The sequence below is a fragment of the Amphiprion ocellaris genome, chromosome 19 (assembly GCF_022539595.1).
Source record: "Amphiprion ocellaris isolate individual 3 ecotype Okinawa chromosome 19, ASM2253959v1, whole genome shotgun sequence".
Lineage (NCBI taxonomy): Eukaryota > Metazoa > Chordata > Actinopteri > Pomacentridae > Amphiprion > Amphiprion ocellaris.
Genome location: NC_072784.1, coordinates 30266387 through 30278420, shown reverse-complemented (window position 1 = coordinate 30278420; position 12034 = coordinate 30266387). Strand labels below are relative to the sequence as shown.

At 39.0% G+C, this 12034-nt stretch overlaps 1 protein-coding gene across 2 annotated transcripts in view; it reads left to right on the top strand.

Moving 5' to 3' along the window:
• Nucleotides 1–9445, top strand: part of lmtk2 (lemur tyrosine kinase 2) — a 28196-nt gene extending 18751 nt beyond the window's left edge. Inside the window, exons 10-14 of one of the 2 annotated variants that reach the window (XM_023283619.3) lie at nucleotides 1570–1719; nucleotides 1814–4862; nucleotides 4960–5092; nucleotides 6027–6281; nucleotides 7558–9445. In XM_023283619.3, coding sequence (XP_023139387.2) covers nucleotides 1570–1719; nucleotides 1814–4862; nucleotides 4960–5092; nucleotides 6027–6281; nucleotides 7558–7586 — 3616 coding nt within the window. In that variant the 3' untranslated portion in view covers nucleotides 7587–9445. Of the gene's footprint in view, nucleotides 1–1569; nucleotides 1720–1813; nucleotides 4863–4959; nucleotides 5093–6026; nucleotides 6286–7557 lie in introns of both variants that reach the window. The other variant, XM_055005113.1, reaches the window with a different exon arrangement.
• Nucleotides 9446–12034: the final 2589 nt, after the last annotated feature.

The window sequence follows — 12034 nt, the reverse complement described above, 5'->3', positions numbered from 1 at the left end:
AACTGTCTCATTACGACAAAGATAGACTCTGAATTAACCCTTAGATATGTGGGTCAAAAATGACCTGGTGAGGTCGTTCTCTTTCTCATTTCATATTCCAGCTATTCCTAAAAAACATGTCATTGATATCATTCTGTTTAAATTTTTAAGTTAGCGTTTGTACTTTTAAAGAAATTGTAAAATTTGTATTACTACCCCGACCTCTTTATCACTGATAATAATCATACAAGAGGTGATTGAGGAATGGAGAGCAACAACAGCTGGAGGAAAAGAGTGGAAAAATGTAAAGAAAATAGAGGCTCTGTGTAATATTTTTCTTTTTCAATTATAATGTTCAAAATCTGTTATAAAGTGAAAAATAAACAAATTTCAAACATGAAATCATTCTTGTATGGACAAAAATATAATACAAACAATAATACAAATAATTATTTTTAACCAAAATGACAAAAACAGCATAAAAACACATTGATTCTAATATGGCTCATTTTCGACCCACTTATGGAAGAGTGTAGGGTCCAATCACTGGAGCATCTAAGGGTTAGAAAGCCTCTTATACATTATACTGCTCGCTGTTTTTACTGACCTACTTTGCAAAAACTTGTACATCCCATAAGCACATTACAAAAACGCTATAAGGCTAGTACATAATGTGGGATATAATGAACGCATTAATGTATTGTTTTCCAAAACAAATACGTTGAAAATTCTTGATTTAGTTAAATTTAGAACTGCGCAAATAAAGTTCAAAGCAAGCAACAAGTTCCTCCCTGATAACTTACAACAACCGTCCAGTAGCATTATTTAAAACTATGAATTAAGAAGAAATTTAAAATTTGAATTTGCTTGAACCACCGTGAAGAGTAGATGTTTATCAGTTTGTGTAAACTTATGGAACAGTCTGGACGCTGATTTTAGAATGAGCACAATTATAAAACAATTTAATAAAAATGCAAAATAAGATTCCTTGCACAGTATCATTATGTGGAGCAGTAAATGTGTTGTTGGCGTTTCTAAAGAGGTTTAAAAAAAATACAAGGTTTGATGCAAACAAGAAATAGTAAGATATGAGATGTAGCAGGTAAGAACTAAGATAATTCAGACATTATTTTAGGTTTTGTATTTAATAAATAAATAATAAATAGTAAAAGGTATAATAAATATTCTGGGTAGAGTTGTGCACTGTAGCTAATTTATACATGGTTTGTATGTTAGGAATGAAGCAAAGTATAGTATGTGTGTGCCTCTACACAGTTTGGTAAATATCCAAAAAAGTAGAAAATGGCACTCTTTATATTTCCCTTCCTGACTTCACGACTCATTGCACAAATGCTTTCCAGTGAAACTACAGAGTTCCATAAGATAGTTCTCTTTGCAATAATCAGATTTCCCCCTGATAAGAAAGAATATGATAAGAATATGTTGAAATTGAAAGTGTATGTTGAGTGTTTGCATTTGATTCGCCACACCTGGGTATTAGTGTTGTGACAAGACTTTAAGGTCATTTTCTGACCTTGGAACGTGTCCTGTAGTTAATGCAGCATCTGTTTTATCTCTACTCGCCTGCAGGGCCTTGGGGGTCACACTGTGGGAGCTCTTCGAGAACGCTACTCAGCCATACCCACATCTGTCCGACCGGGAGGTTCTCAACCACGTGATCAAGGAGCAACAAGTCAAGCTGTTTAAACCACAACTGGAGCTTCCGTATTCCGACAGATGGTGCATCTTTTGGCATGGATTACGCACTACTGTGACAAATTAGTTGTATTTGGCTCTTAATAATGCATTTTATCTGTTTTCTCTGTGACTGCAGGTACGAGGTCTTGCAGTTCTGCTGGCTGTCCCCAGACAAGCGGGCCACAGCAGAAGAAGTTCACCGGTTGCTCATCTATCTGCGCATGCAAGGCCAAAAGGACGTAGAAGAAGATTTTGAGCAGCGCTGGGATGCACTCAAGCCCAACCCCTCCACACGGCAGACCACCGTTAGCCATTCCTCCTTCCCAATCCTGGAACAGTTTGCTGATGACGCCCTGCGGCAAGAGATCGACGAAGTTCTTACTGTCACCGAAACGAGCAAAGGTCTCAGCTTCGAGTATGTTTGGGAGGCGGCCAAACACGACCACTACGATGGTAACCATGGATGCTCCAGCATGGACACCACATTGAACTACCACAGTATGTTCTTTCCTGTTTCCAGTGAAGACATCCAGGCCCATTTCCCCGATCCTTTAACCCGAGCAGCAGGGGAAGAAAGTGGTAATACTCCTTCAGGAATTCCTGGGATTGTGCCAGTGTTTGATGCACAAAAGCCATCTAATGGGAACGAATATTATATCCAGCTAGAAGAACAAGGGGAGAGCACTGTTGGGGAAGATGACAATAGAGGACAAGACATGGGCTTTAGTTCGAGCCGACAGGACTTTGTTGTTCTCCAAGATGTCCGTCTGGATGAGTCGAGTACAGATGCCGATTTTTTCCACCAAAGTATTGACTCAAAGGATTCCTATTTACCAGACAGCCACATCTGGTCATCTCTTGAAAATGACAGTCCATATCACACTAATATTTTCAACGAAGGGGGGTCCAGGCAAGATGACTCTCCTTCCTGGAGACAAGGTTTTATGGAGCTTCCAGAGCGCAATGGGAACCCTTTCCATGAAAGTGGCCCTTTGGAGGTCCAGGAGGTGAACAGAGATGAAAGCTATGGGGATTCTTTTTTAGGGGAGGCCACTCACCCAGCAGTTTCTGTGGACGTGATGGGTGAGAACACCGATGTAAAGAGGCTTCTGAACACTGAAAAACTAGCTGATAACTTTATGTTTCTCAAAGACCAGAGTCTGATGAAAGAGGGCTCTAGTTTCTCAAGTCTGCACCAGAATTTTCTTTCACCTGGTCTAGTCCACGAACCTGAAGAAGCTTTCAAAATGAATTCTTGGGGAAACCTTGAGAATTTAGGCAGCTTAAACACAGCAGATACTTATTTAAAACCTGCAGCAAGTAGCACATCCTCAAGACATGAACTTTTAGATTCTCCAAGCACCAGCTTGGGGGAGTTAAATCCGGTAGGAAATGAAACACTGGTGCCTTCCATTACAGTGGTCGCAGAAGACAACACAAGCAACCAGCTGCCAGTTAGAAATAGTTCTTCCACCGAAGACCTCGGTCTGCTGCAATCCTCAGACAGAGGTGTAGACTCTGGTTTTGATTCTACCTCAGAGAGGTTTGAGGTTATCATTAGTCAGACTGATGGCCACACCCCTGCGTTCTCTGACAGTGCCACTACAGACTCAATGTGCACAGATGCCAAAATTCCCAGCCTTGAAGATGACCTTGGAACCTCAAAGGATAGTGTTCAGTCCATAGGAAGTGAAATCCCGCAGGTTCAAGTATTGTCTCTAGACAACGGACACAATGAAGACCTAACAAGTAATGATCTGCTGAGTGAGCTGATTGAAGATGCAGATATCGAACTGGAGACCACTCTGTCTGATCATGAGGAATCCTTTATGGACACTAATGGACGTCCTGTTGTTAGATCTTCTCTCCTGGTGTCTGGTCCATCTTTGGACCAGATCAGCCAGGACAGTTTACTGGAAGACAGCATGTCCACCACTGTTCCAACAGTGGACAACTCAGCTGAAACACCAGACTCTTTGGACTCTCTGGACATACACCGGCTTGCAGAACAAGGAGAGGAGCTGAATGCTCAGGTAGCCCAACACAAACTCCAGCCTCCATACAAAATATCCGACAGTGGATACGAGACGGAGAACCTGGAGTCTCCTGAGTGGAACTCTCAGCAAAATGTCAACGACTGCTCCCCTGTAAAAAATGGCATGAGTGTAACCAAAGAAGAAGACACTGAGGAGCTCTCAGCTGCGACGAATCTGGTTCCACCAAAAATCATCATCTCTGAAGTGGAGGGTGTTCTGGATACTCAGAGTGAGGAACCCGGTGAGGACCAGCAGCCGGAGGATGTAGCTCCTGCTGAGGAACCACTTATGGGCAGTAACTACAGAGACTCTGCCTACTTCTCCGATAATGAATCAGAACCTGAGAAGAAGTCTGAAGAAGCAGCTGCAGGAAGTTCTGTCGAAGTCACGTGGTTGAGAAACTCCACTGATGAGGCCAGTGGAGCATCTGGAGGTCCAGCAATCGAAGTTTACAAGGAAAAAGATATTGATTCTTTATTTTCACAGCAAGAATCTTCTGTATCTGCTGAAGCACAATCCGCAGCTGGAGAACCACCTGATGCTTCTGTTGTGGACAAACATCCAGAAGTATATTCAGATGTCAAACAGAATAGTGAGACTGAGGTGACAGAATCTATTATCGAAGATGGAAATAAACCAGAACTTTTCAAGGACACAACATTTCCTGATCAGCTGGACCAATCAGAAGATCTGACGGCCTCAGTGCCTTCTCCTGCCACCCCATCAGAAACAGCACCAGATGGTGCCGTTCACGCTAAGCTAGTCAGAACATATGCCAGTGATGGTCATAAAATCAAGGAGCCGGATGTGGAGGGGCGCTACCTGGGGAGGCGGGACGGTTCGGGTCTGGACGGACAGGAAGACGGCGTGGACGCAGACGAGGAGGACGAGAACAGCGACGACTCTGACGATGACATCCGCGCTTATCAGCTGCACAGCTCCAGCTCGGAGAGCGACGATGAAGCCGTGCACACGGTGCCGCTTATTATCTCAGACGACAGCAGCGCCAAGAACCTGAAGAGCTTGTTGAAACCCACAGCGCTGAACATCGAGGCGTCGTCTTCCCCGTTCACCGACAGGTCCAATGCAGATAACTCCAGAAGAGCCGTGTCTTTCTTCGATGACGTCACTGTCTACCTGTTCGACCAGGTAAAGTGACAGGAAAGTTTATTTTCTATTAAAATCACTGTTTTCTAGATGTTTGTGTGACCTTTATCTAATTCTATCCCCCTGCATTTTACTGTAGGAGACTCCCACTAAGGAACTGGGCGAGCACTCCTCAGGCTCGAACAGTCAGGTACCAGAGTTCAGCAGCCCGGTGTCCACAGCCAGCTACCTGAATCGCTTCACCAACTCTGAAAGCTCAACAGATGAAGAAGGTAATCCTAAAATCCACCAGATCAGGGGTGTCAAACTCATCTTCAGCCCAGTTTCATCTCAAGTGATCCGGACCAATAAAATCACAGCATAATAACCTATAAATAACCCAATCTCCAAATATTTCCTTTATTTTAGTGCAAAAAAAGTATATTCAGAAGATGTTCACATTTAAGGAATTATATTTTTACAAAGCATTATGAACAACCTGAAATTTCTTAAGAAAAATAAATTCAATTTCAACAGCATTATGCCTCAGTTTATCATTTCCACATTACAACTTTCAGATCACAGTTTATCTACAAATACACAAACATTTAGTCACAGCTATCTGGAACTGGATGATGTTATATTTTACTTCATGATCAAAACGACAAAAGTCAGACAAGAAAAGACAAAAAACAACAAAAACAAGACAAAGTATTACAAAAATGAGACAAACGAAAAAAGACAAAAAAATTGACAAAAACATTACAGTGACGAAAACATGAACAGAAAGAGACCAAAAATGACAAAAAATGAAACTAAACAACAAAAAATAGACAAAAATCACAAGCGAGACAGAAAGGAAACACAAAGCGACAAAAACATGAGATAAACTACAAAAATCAGACAAAAAAAGACACAAAAAACAACAAAAACAAGACAAAATATTACAAAAGTGAGACACAAAATGACAAAAGAACAATGATCAATCTAGTATTTTACTTTATGATCAAAACAACTTATGGTCTAGAAATGATTTAAATTTATAGTTTAACTAATGTACAATCTGCAGTTATGTCTTCTCTGTAATTTTTACACTTTACTAAGTCGTCCCGTGGGCCCTATTGAGGGCCGGTTTTGGCCCGTGGGCCACATGTTTGACACCCCTGCTCTAGATGCTGCTGTATTATTTGCTGCCTCTGGTTGTCGTGACTCCTTTAATTCCTGCAGGTGGTGGTTTTGAGTGGGACGATGACTTCTCCTCCCCTGCGCCTGCATTCCTGCCCAAGGCAGACAAAGACCCAGTGTCTAAGGCCTTGTCCTCCTCTGCGGCTTCATCCTTTTCCTCTCCGGCTCCTGCAGTAGGACGAGTGCTCGAGCCCAGCTGGACCAGCTCCTCCAGCTACTCCCGCTTCTCCATCTCACCGGCCAGCATCGCTAGCTTCTCGCTGACGCATCTTACCGACTCCGACATCGAACAAGGAGGCAAGTCACACCGAGGCTGGATGAGTTTTGCACAGGAACAGTTTAACAGGAACAGAAGCTTGTTGACTTTCTTGACTTTCTTCTTAGCTTAGCTTAGCATATGGGGAAGTCTGTGCTAGTTGCCTGACAGCGTCAAGGTAAAGACAAGATTCGTGGAAGCTACTGCACCAGCAGAACAGATAAATCAACTGTAAGCTAAAGCTGTTCTGTTCAAACAAGGTAAAATCTGTTCATAATTAAATATTACAGGTGCTGGTCCAAATTCTGTTAACAAGACACCTTAGAGCACTGTCTTGTAGTCCTAATCTTAGAATTATTTATTGATTTAGTTTTTAAATGAAGACATACTGTGAGCTTAAGTTTAATTAAAATGTGAAGAGCTGCACCTCCATGGGAACAGCAGAACCATGCCTGGAAGAAGACCGAACTTTTGTGCAGAATAATAAAGTATAATAAACCTGGAATGAACACATACAACTCTGCATACTATAGATATATAAATGACCACAACTCCAGATATTTCCTTTGTTTTAGTGCAAAAAAAAGTGCATTCTGAAAATATTCACAGTTAATGAACTGTGAAGAAATGCTGCAAACTCTTACATTTGACCATTTTTTTGTATGTGTAAAAAAACAAGTGATTATAAAGTCCTAACAAAAAATAGAACCAGGTGTGTTTACAAACGCGTTCAAAATGACTAAAAATGACTCAAAAACCATTCAACGTGACTGGAAACTTCTCTGAAGTGATTCAGAATGTTGCCAGAATGAGTCCAAAACGACTTTTAGTTTGGATAAAAGGAGTTAGTAATGGTTCAATAATTTTTAGCTGACTATTATTAACTTATTTTCTCCAGATTTTGAACCGTTATTAACTTATCCATATTTTGCGCTATTAACCCGTTTGATCCAAACTAGGAGTCGTTTTGAACAATTATTAATTTATTTTGTCCAAATTATTGAAAGAAACATATTAAATAAAGTGATTTTAATGAAATATTCCAATATGAAGCTTAGATTAGGATGTTTTTAACCAAAGAAACCAAAAAGTCACACATGATTTCTTTAAAGATTTTTTGAAATCAGATAATTCTTCCTGTTTTCTAAGTTTCTAAGGGTTATTTTACTATTTTTACAAATTTCCATTGCCAGGCTCATGTACACAGATTTTATATGTAATGTGCTCATAATACAACATGAACATTTCCCTGGTGAGGGAAGTTTATCTGATTTTAAACCTGCTTTAACTGACATCTTCCTCCTTTGTCCACCTCAGGAAGCAGTGAGGACGGAGAAAAAGACTAACGTGTGATAAATGCAGCGACCGTTTATTGTCGCTGGTACGAGAAACGAAGCTGAACTCTTTGGAAAAACGACTGAAACAAGGACAGACGACGCGGTTTTTGAACTGTGGACGCTCCTCTCAGGCAGAACTGTTCTCGGTGGATTCGAGAGCGAAGACTGTAAACTGACTTTCAGCAAATAAGACGAGGCGAGGCCCCGGTCTGAGCCACATCACCTCTCCAGCTCCACCAGTGTGTGATTTTTAGTTCAGTGCAATTTGTTAAAAAAAAAAGAAACAATTATGGGCGAGCTTCTAAATGTTTGCTTTAAAGACTCATCATGCGTGTTCCAAGTGTTTGGCTGCTTCTTTTTGGTGTTTGTCTAAGAAGTGCACTCCTTCTCCAGGACTTTTGCGTCACCAAAAATAATTTTAAAAAAAGAAAAAAAACACGAATTCAACACGCTGGACTGACAGAACTGATCACTACGGCCAAACGGGAATAAGCTCTTTGATTTCAGAACCTAAAACTGAGAAAAGTCAAGCTTAATCTGTAACATTCTTAATTTTTCTGTGCGATTATTTCAGTGGTTGCCTTTTTTTTTTTCCTTTTGGAAGATTTGTGTTTTTTGTAATTTCATGTCGAGTCGAATCACGGCCTCCTACTGGGAGAGAGAAGCTCTGTGTGGTTTCCTTCTGTAGCAGCGTTTAAATAAGGAGGGGTGTGATTGGCTGATCGTACAACCCCTCGTCTGCAGAGGCGACACACAGGCGTATATTCCTTCATTTATGTTTGAAAGGAACATTTACAGCGAGCCGAGTCTTATTTTTGAGACGTCTGAGGAAGAACGCTGCGTGTTTATTAGACGAGGATTGTCGACTGTAAGACAGTTGCGAGTAAAAAAAAAACAGATTTTTTTTGTAAAGCTTTGTTTTATCCTCTGAGATGTCGTCGGGTGTTTTTTGCCTGTTTGTTGCTGTATAGACGGCTGCACTCCTTCGTTCATTATCACTGCGAGAAACTTCAAATTTAGCAAGATTAAAAAAAACTGAAAAGCTGGAGATTTTATTTTGAAGCAAATGTGCAATGAGTTGATTTGCAGGACGACATGGTGACGAACTCTTCAGTAAAGTGCAGGGACTTTAACAAGAACTCACTACTAGAACAAAAACCACTGCTGCTTTTTTAAAACTTGAGGGGTTTTTTTTGCCTTTTTTTTTTAATGTCAAACTTTTGGCATTTTCCTCTTAAAGGACCCCAGGCTGAACATTTCACGCTATCATTTGCAGTTGGATCGATTTCTGTACAGAAGCAAAGATGTTTCCGATGTACAGCTTTAAATTCTAAACTGTAGCTCATACAGTTGTTATCTGGATCTTTCCTTTTTGAATCTTCTGTCTGATGAAGCCTGCAGTAGGTAGAAAACATCCCAACAGAATCACTGTATCTGTTCAAACCAGCAGCTTCAGTTAAACTTGAACATCTATTTAAGGAAATCTCCTTTTATTTGACTACAGTATACATTTTTTGCTTAATCTTGCACATTTGAGAAATGTAACTTAATGTTGAACTGTACTGATGTATATAAATGTTGATTATTTTTCTTTTTTTTTCGGTCTGTAAATGGGAAATGATGTAACTGAGTTGTAGGTATGAGGTTTCATTTTGTTAACTTAAAGCCGAATCAGAGGAACATATCACGGTCGTCAGCTCGAAGCGGTTAAATTAAAAACAGAAAAGCAGATGTGAATTCATTCTGTCCTTTAAACTTGTAGATTTTAAAAAATATTTTTACTTCATATTGATCATGCTTAGTGTAATTGAATGAAATGTTTATAATTACACTGTTTAATATGAAAATAAATGCAAATGAACTTCTAATTGAGGGTTTTTTTTGTCTTGCGTTGTGTTCTTCAGTGCAGATTTTGGACACGATGTTGGGATGTTAGGTGTGTTTCCAGATGTGCAGCAGGCAAAGAACGAAGCCGGGGAACAAAAAAAGGCCTCAAAGTGTGTGAAATGTGATTATTGTGGTGGAGAAAAAGGAAGAGGCTGTTATCTAGGTATGCTTTAGATATACACGCAACACTGATTTTCAAAATAAATTTCTGGGTTTGTGACAGAACAGAATCCAGAAATCCCCAGAAGATACTAAATTCACAGCAGACTAAACTGTATCAACTCTTTTTTTAAAAATGAAAGAACACCCTGTTATCAGTGGCAGACAGTCACAGTTTGAACAACCTCTTCCGCTTTTTCTGTGCAGAATATTGCACGTAGAAAAGGTGCAGATTTCACTTTCGTCTGCTCTCAGGATGGAAATTCTTACTTTAAATCTCAGTTTAAGGAAGTGTGATGTTATTTCACAGCTAACCAGACACACAAGTGTGATGTGAACACTTAAACACACTCCTACACTGTTCATTTCCTTCTTTTTGCACTTCAGTCTGGTTAAAAACACATCTTGTCCAGCAGCTAAACATGTATATGAACAGTATTTAACCCTCCTGTTGTCCTCATTTATGGGCACCAAAAAAAGTTGTTCCCTTGTCTGAAAAAAAATCCAAAAATTCAGCAAAAAAAATCCCCAAATTTCTGAAAATTTGCAAAACCTTAAGGAAGAAAATTCCAAAAATTCCTTAAAAATTTCCCTTAAAAGTTTTATTTAAAAAAAGAAATCCCAAACTTGGCAAGATATAAAAATAAAAACATAAAAAAATGTAAATGAGTAATAATCTTCCAAAAAACATCCTAAAAATATATAAAGTGATTCCATATATGTCAGTAAAAGTTCTAATACTTTCTTTAAGAACATTCAGAAATGTTCTTAAAGAAGCATTTTTTCTTAGCATTTCTTTTTTTTTTTCCACCAAAAATTTCCCAAAATTGTTGAAAATGTGTAAGTTTTCACTGTGTAAATATATTTTTTCTCCTCATTTTCAAACTTTAAAACGGGTCAATTTGACCCGCAGCACGACATGAGGGTTCAAGTAAAATTTTAAACTGAATGACTTGCACCGCTTTGTTCAATTCCTGGATCCATGGGAATCTGTTTTTTTAATTGTCTAAATGTGTTCATATGGTGTTTTCTATCTGCCTCTTCCATCTATTTGCAGAGCCAGATTTTCTGAATGTGTATCTGAGGGACATTAGGACCCAGTGATGGTAAGAGCGCCTCACCTGTTGTTGCACAGGTTTAATTCTAATTTCTGTGTGTCTCCATGATATGAATCTGTGTTTTTACATCTGATTGAAGAGATAATTCTGTATTCTGTTACATTTACAGTCAAAGTGCTGGTTGCTGTTTGCTTCATGTTATTTTCTGTATAGTTTGCGAAGTCATTTTTGGTGCTGAGGCGAGAGTTTGATTAATCCACAGAATACTTTCTCAGTACAGCGATAAATGTCCATCACAGTTTCCCAAAACTTGATCTGTCATCTTGTAACATGTTTTTATGTCTGACCGACAGTCCAGAACCCAAAATATTAAATGTGTTCTAATGGAAGGAACCAAGAAATGCTGCAAATTCTTACATTTGATCTTTTTTTTGTATGTGTACAAAAAAAAGTGATTATAAAGTCCTGCTATCAAAAATAGAACCAGCTGAGTTTACAAACGTGCTCAGAATGACTGGAAATGACTCAAAAAACTTGCAATATGACTGGAAACTTCTCCAGAGTGATTCAAAACTGTAGCCAAAATCCTAATTTGGATAAAATAAGTTAATAATGGTTCAAAATGACTTGAAATTTGTCTAACATGACACAAAATCTTTCTTAAATGACCAAAAAACTTGGCCAGAATGACTCAGAACTTCAGATTTGCTGTGGTAATAAAAAATACATTTACTTTTAATGTAATTTTGGTTATTTGCTGCTAGTGTATTAGAAAAAGTGGTCTGAACTAAAAAAAAGTTTCATATTTGGCATGCATTCGTTTATTAATAGTAAAAACAGTCATAACGGTAGATTGATTGGTGTACCTCCTTTCTGCTGAAAAACCCTTGAATTTTTATTTAGTGACCCTGATTTTAATAAATTAGCCTGTAATGACATTCTTGCCTATTTTTGTTGATGTGTTTTTATACTTAGATGCCAAAATTGTTCTTCAGAGCTGTCCACCATTAAAACTTGCAGCGTTAAGTAGTTTTACAGTGTTTAAGCAGAGTTATAGGTGAGCTGGTATGCTCGAGCTGCAGCAAAGGGGGATAAATATCTGGAAAAAGAGGCAGGGACAATGCAGGTCTGCACATACAAAGCAATTTTAGGTCAGGAACGGATTAGTTTCATGGGAAAAAAAATTCAAAATCTGCAACTTTGATACACAAAGTAGTTTTTTTAGTGGTTAATCAATGACTAAAAAGAAATTTAAGAATTTTCAGCAAGTTATTTAAGCTTTTTCAGAGCATTTTAATCTGCTTAGAGGGAGCCTTTAATGAAGCTGCAGCATGAGTGTCAATAAAAGCAGAA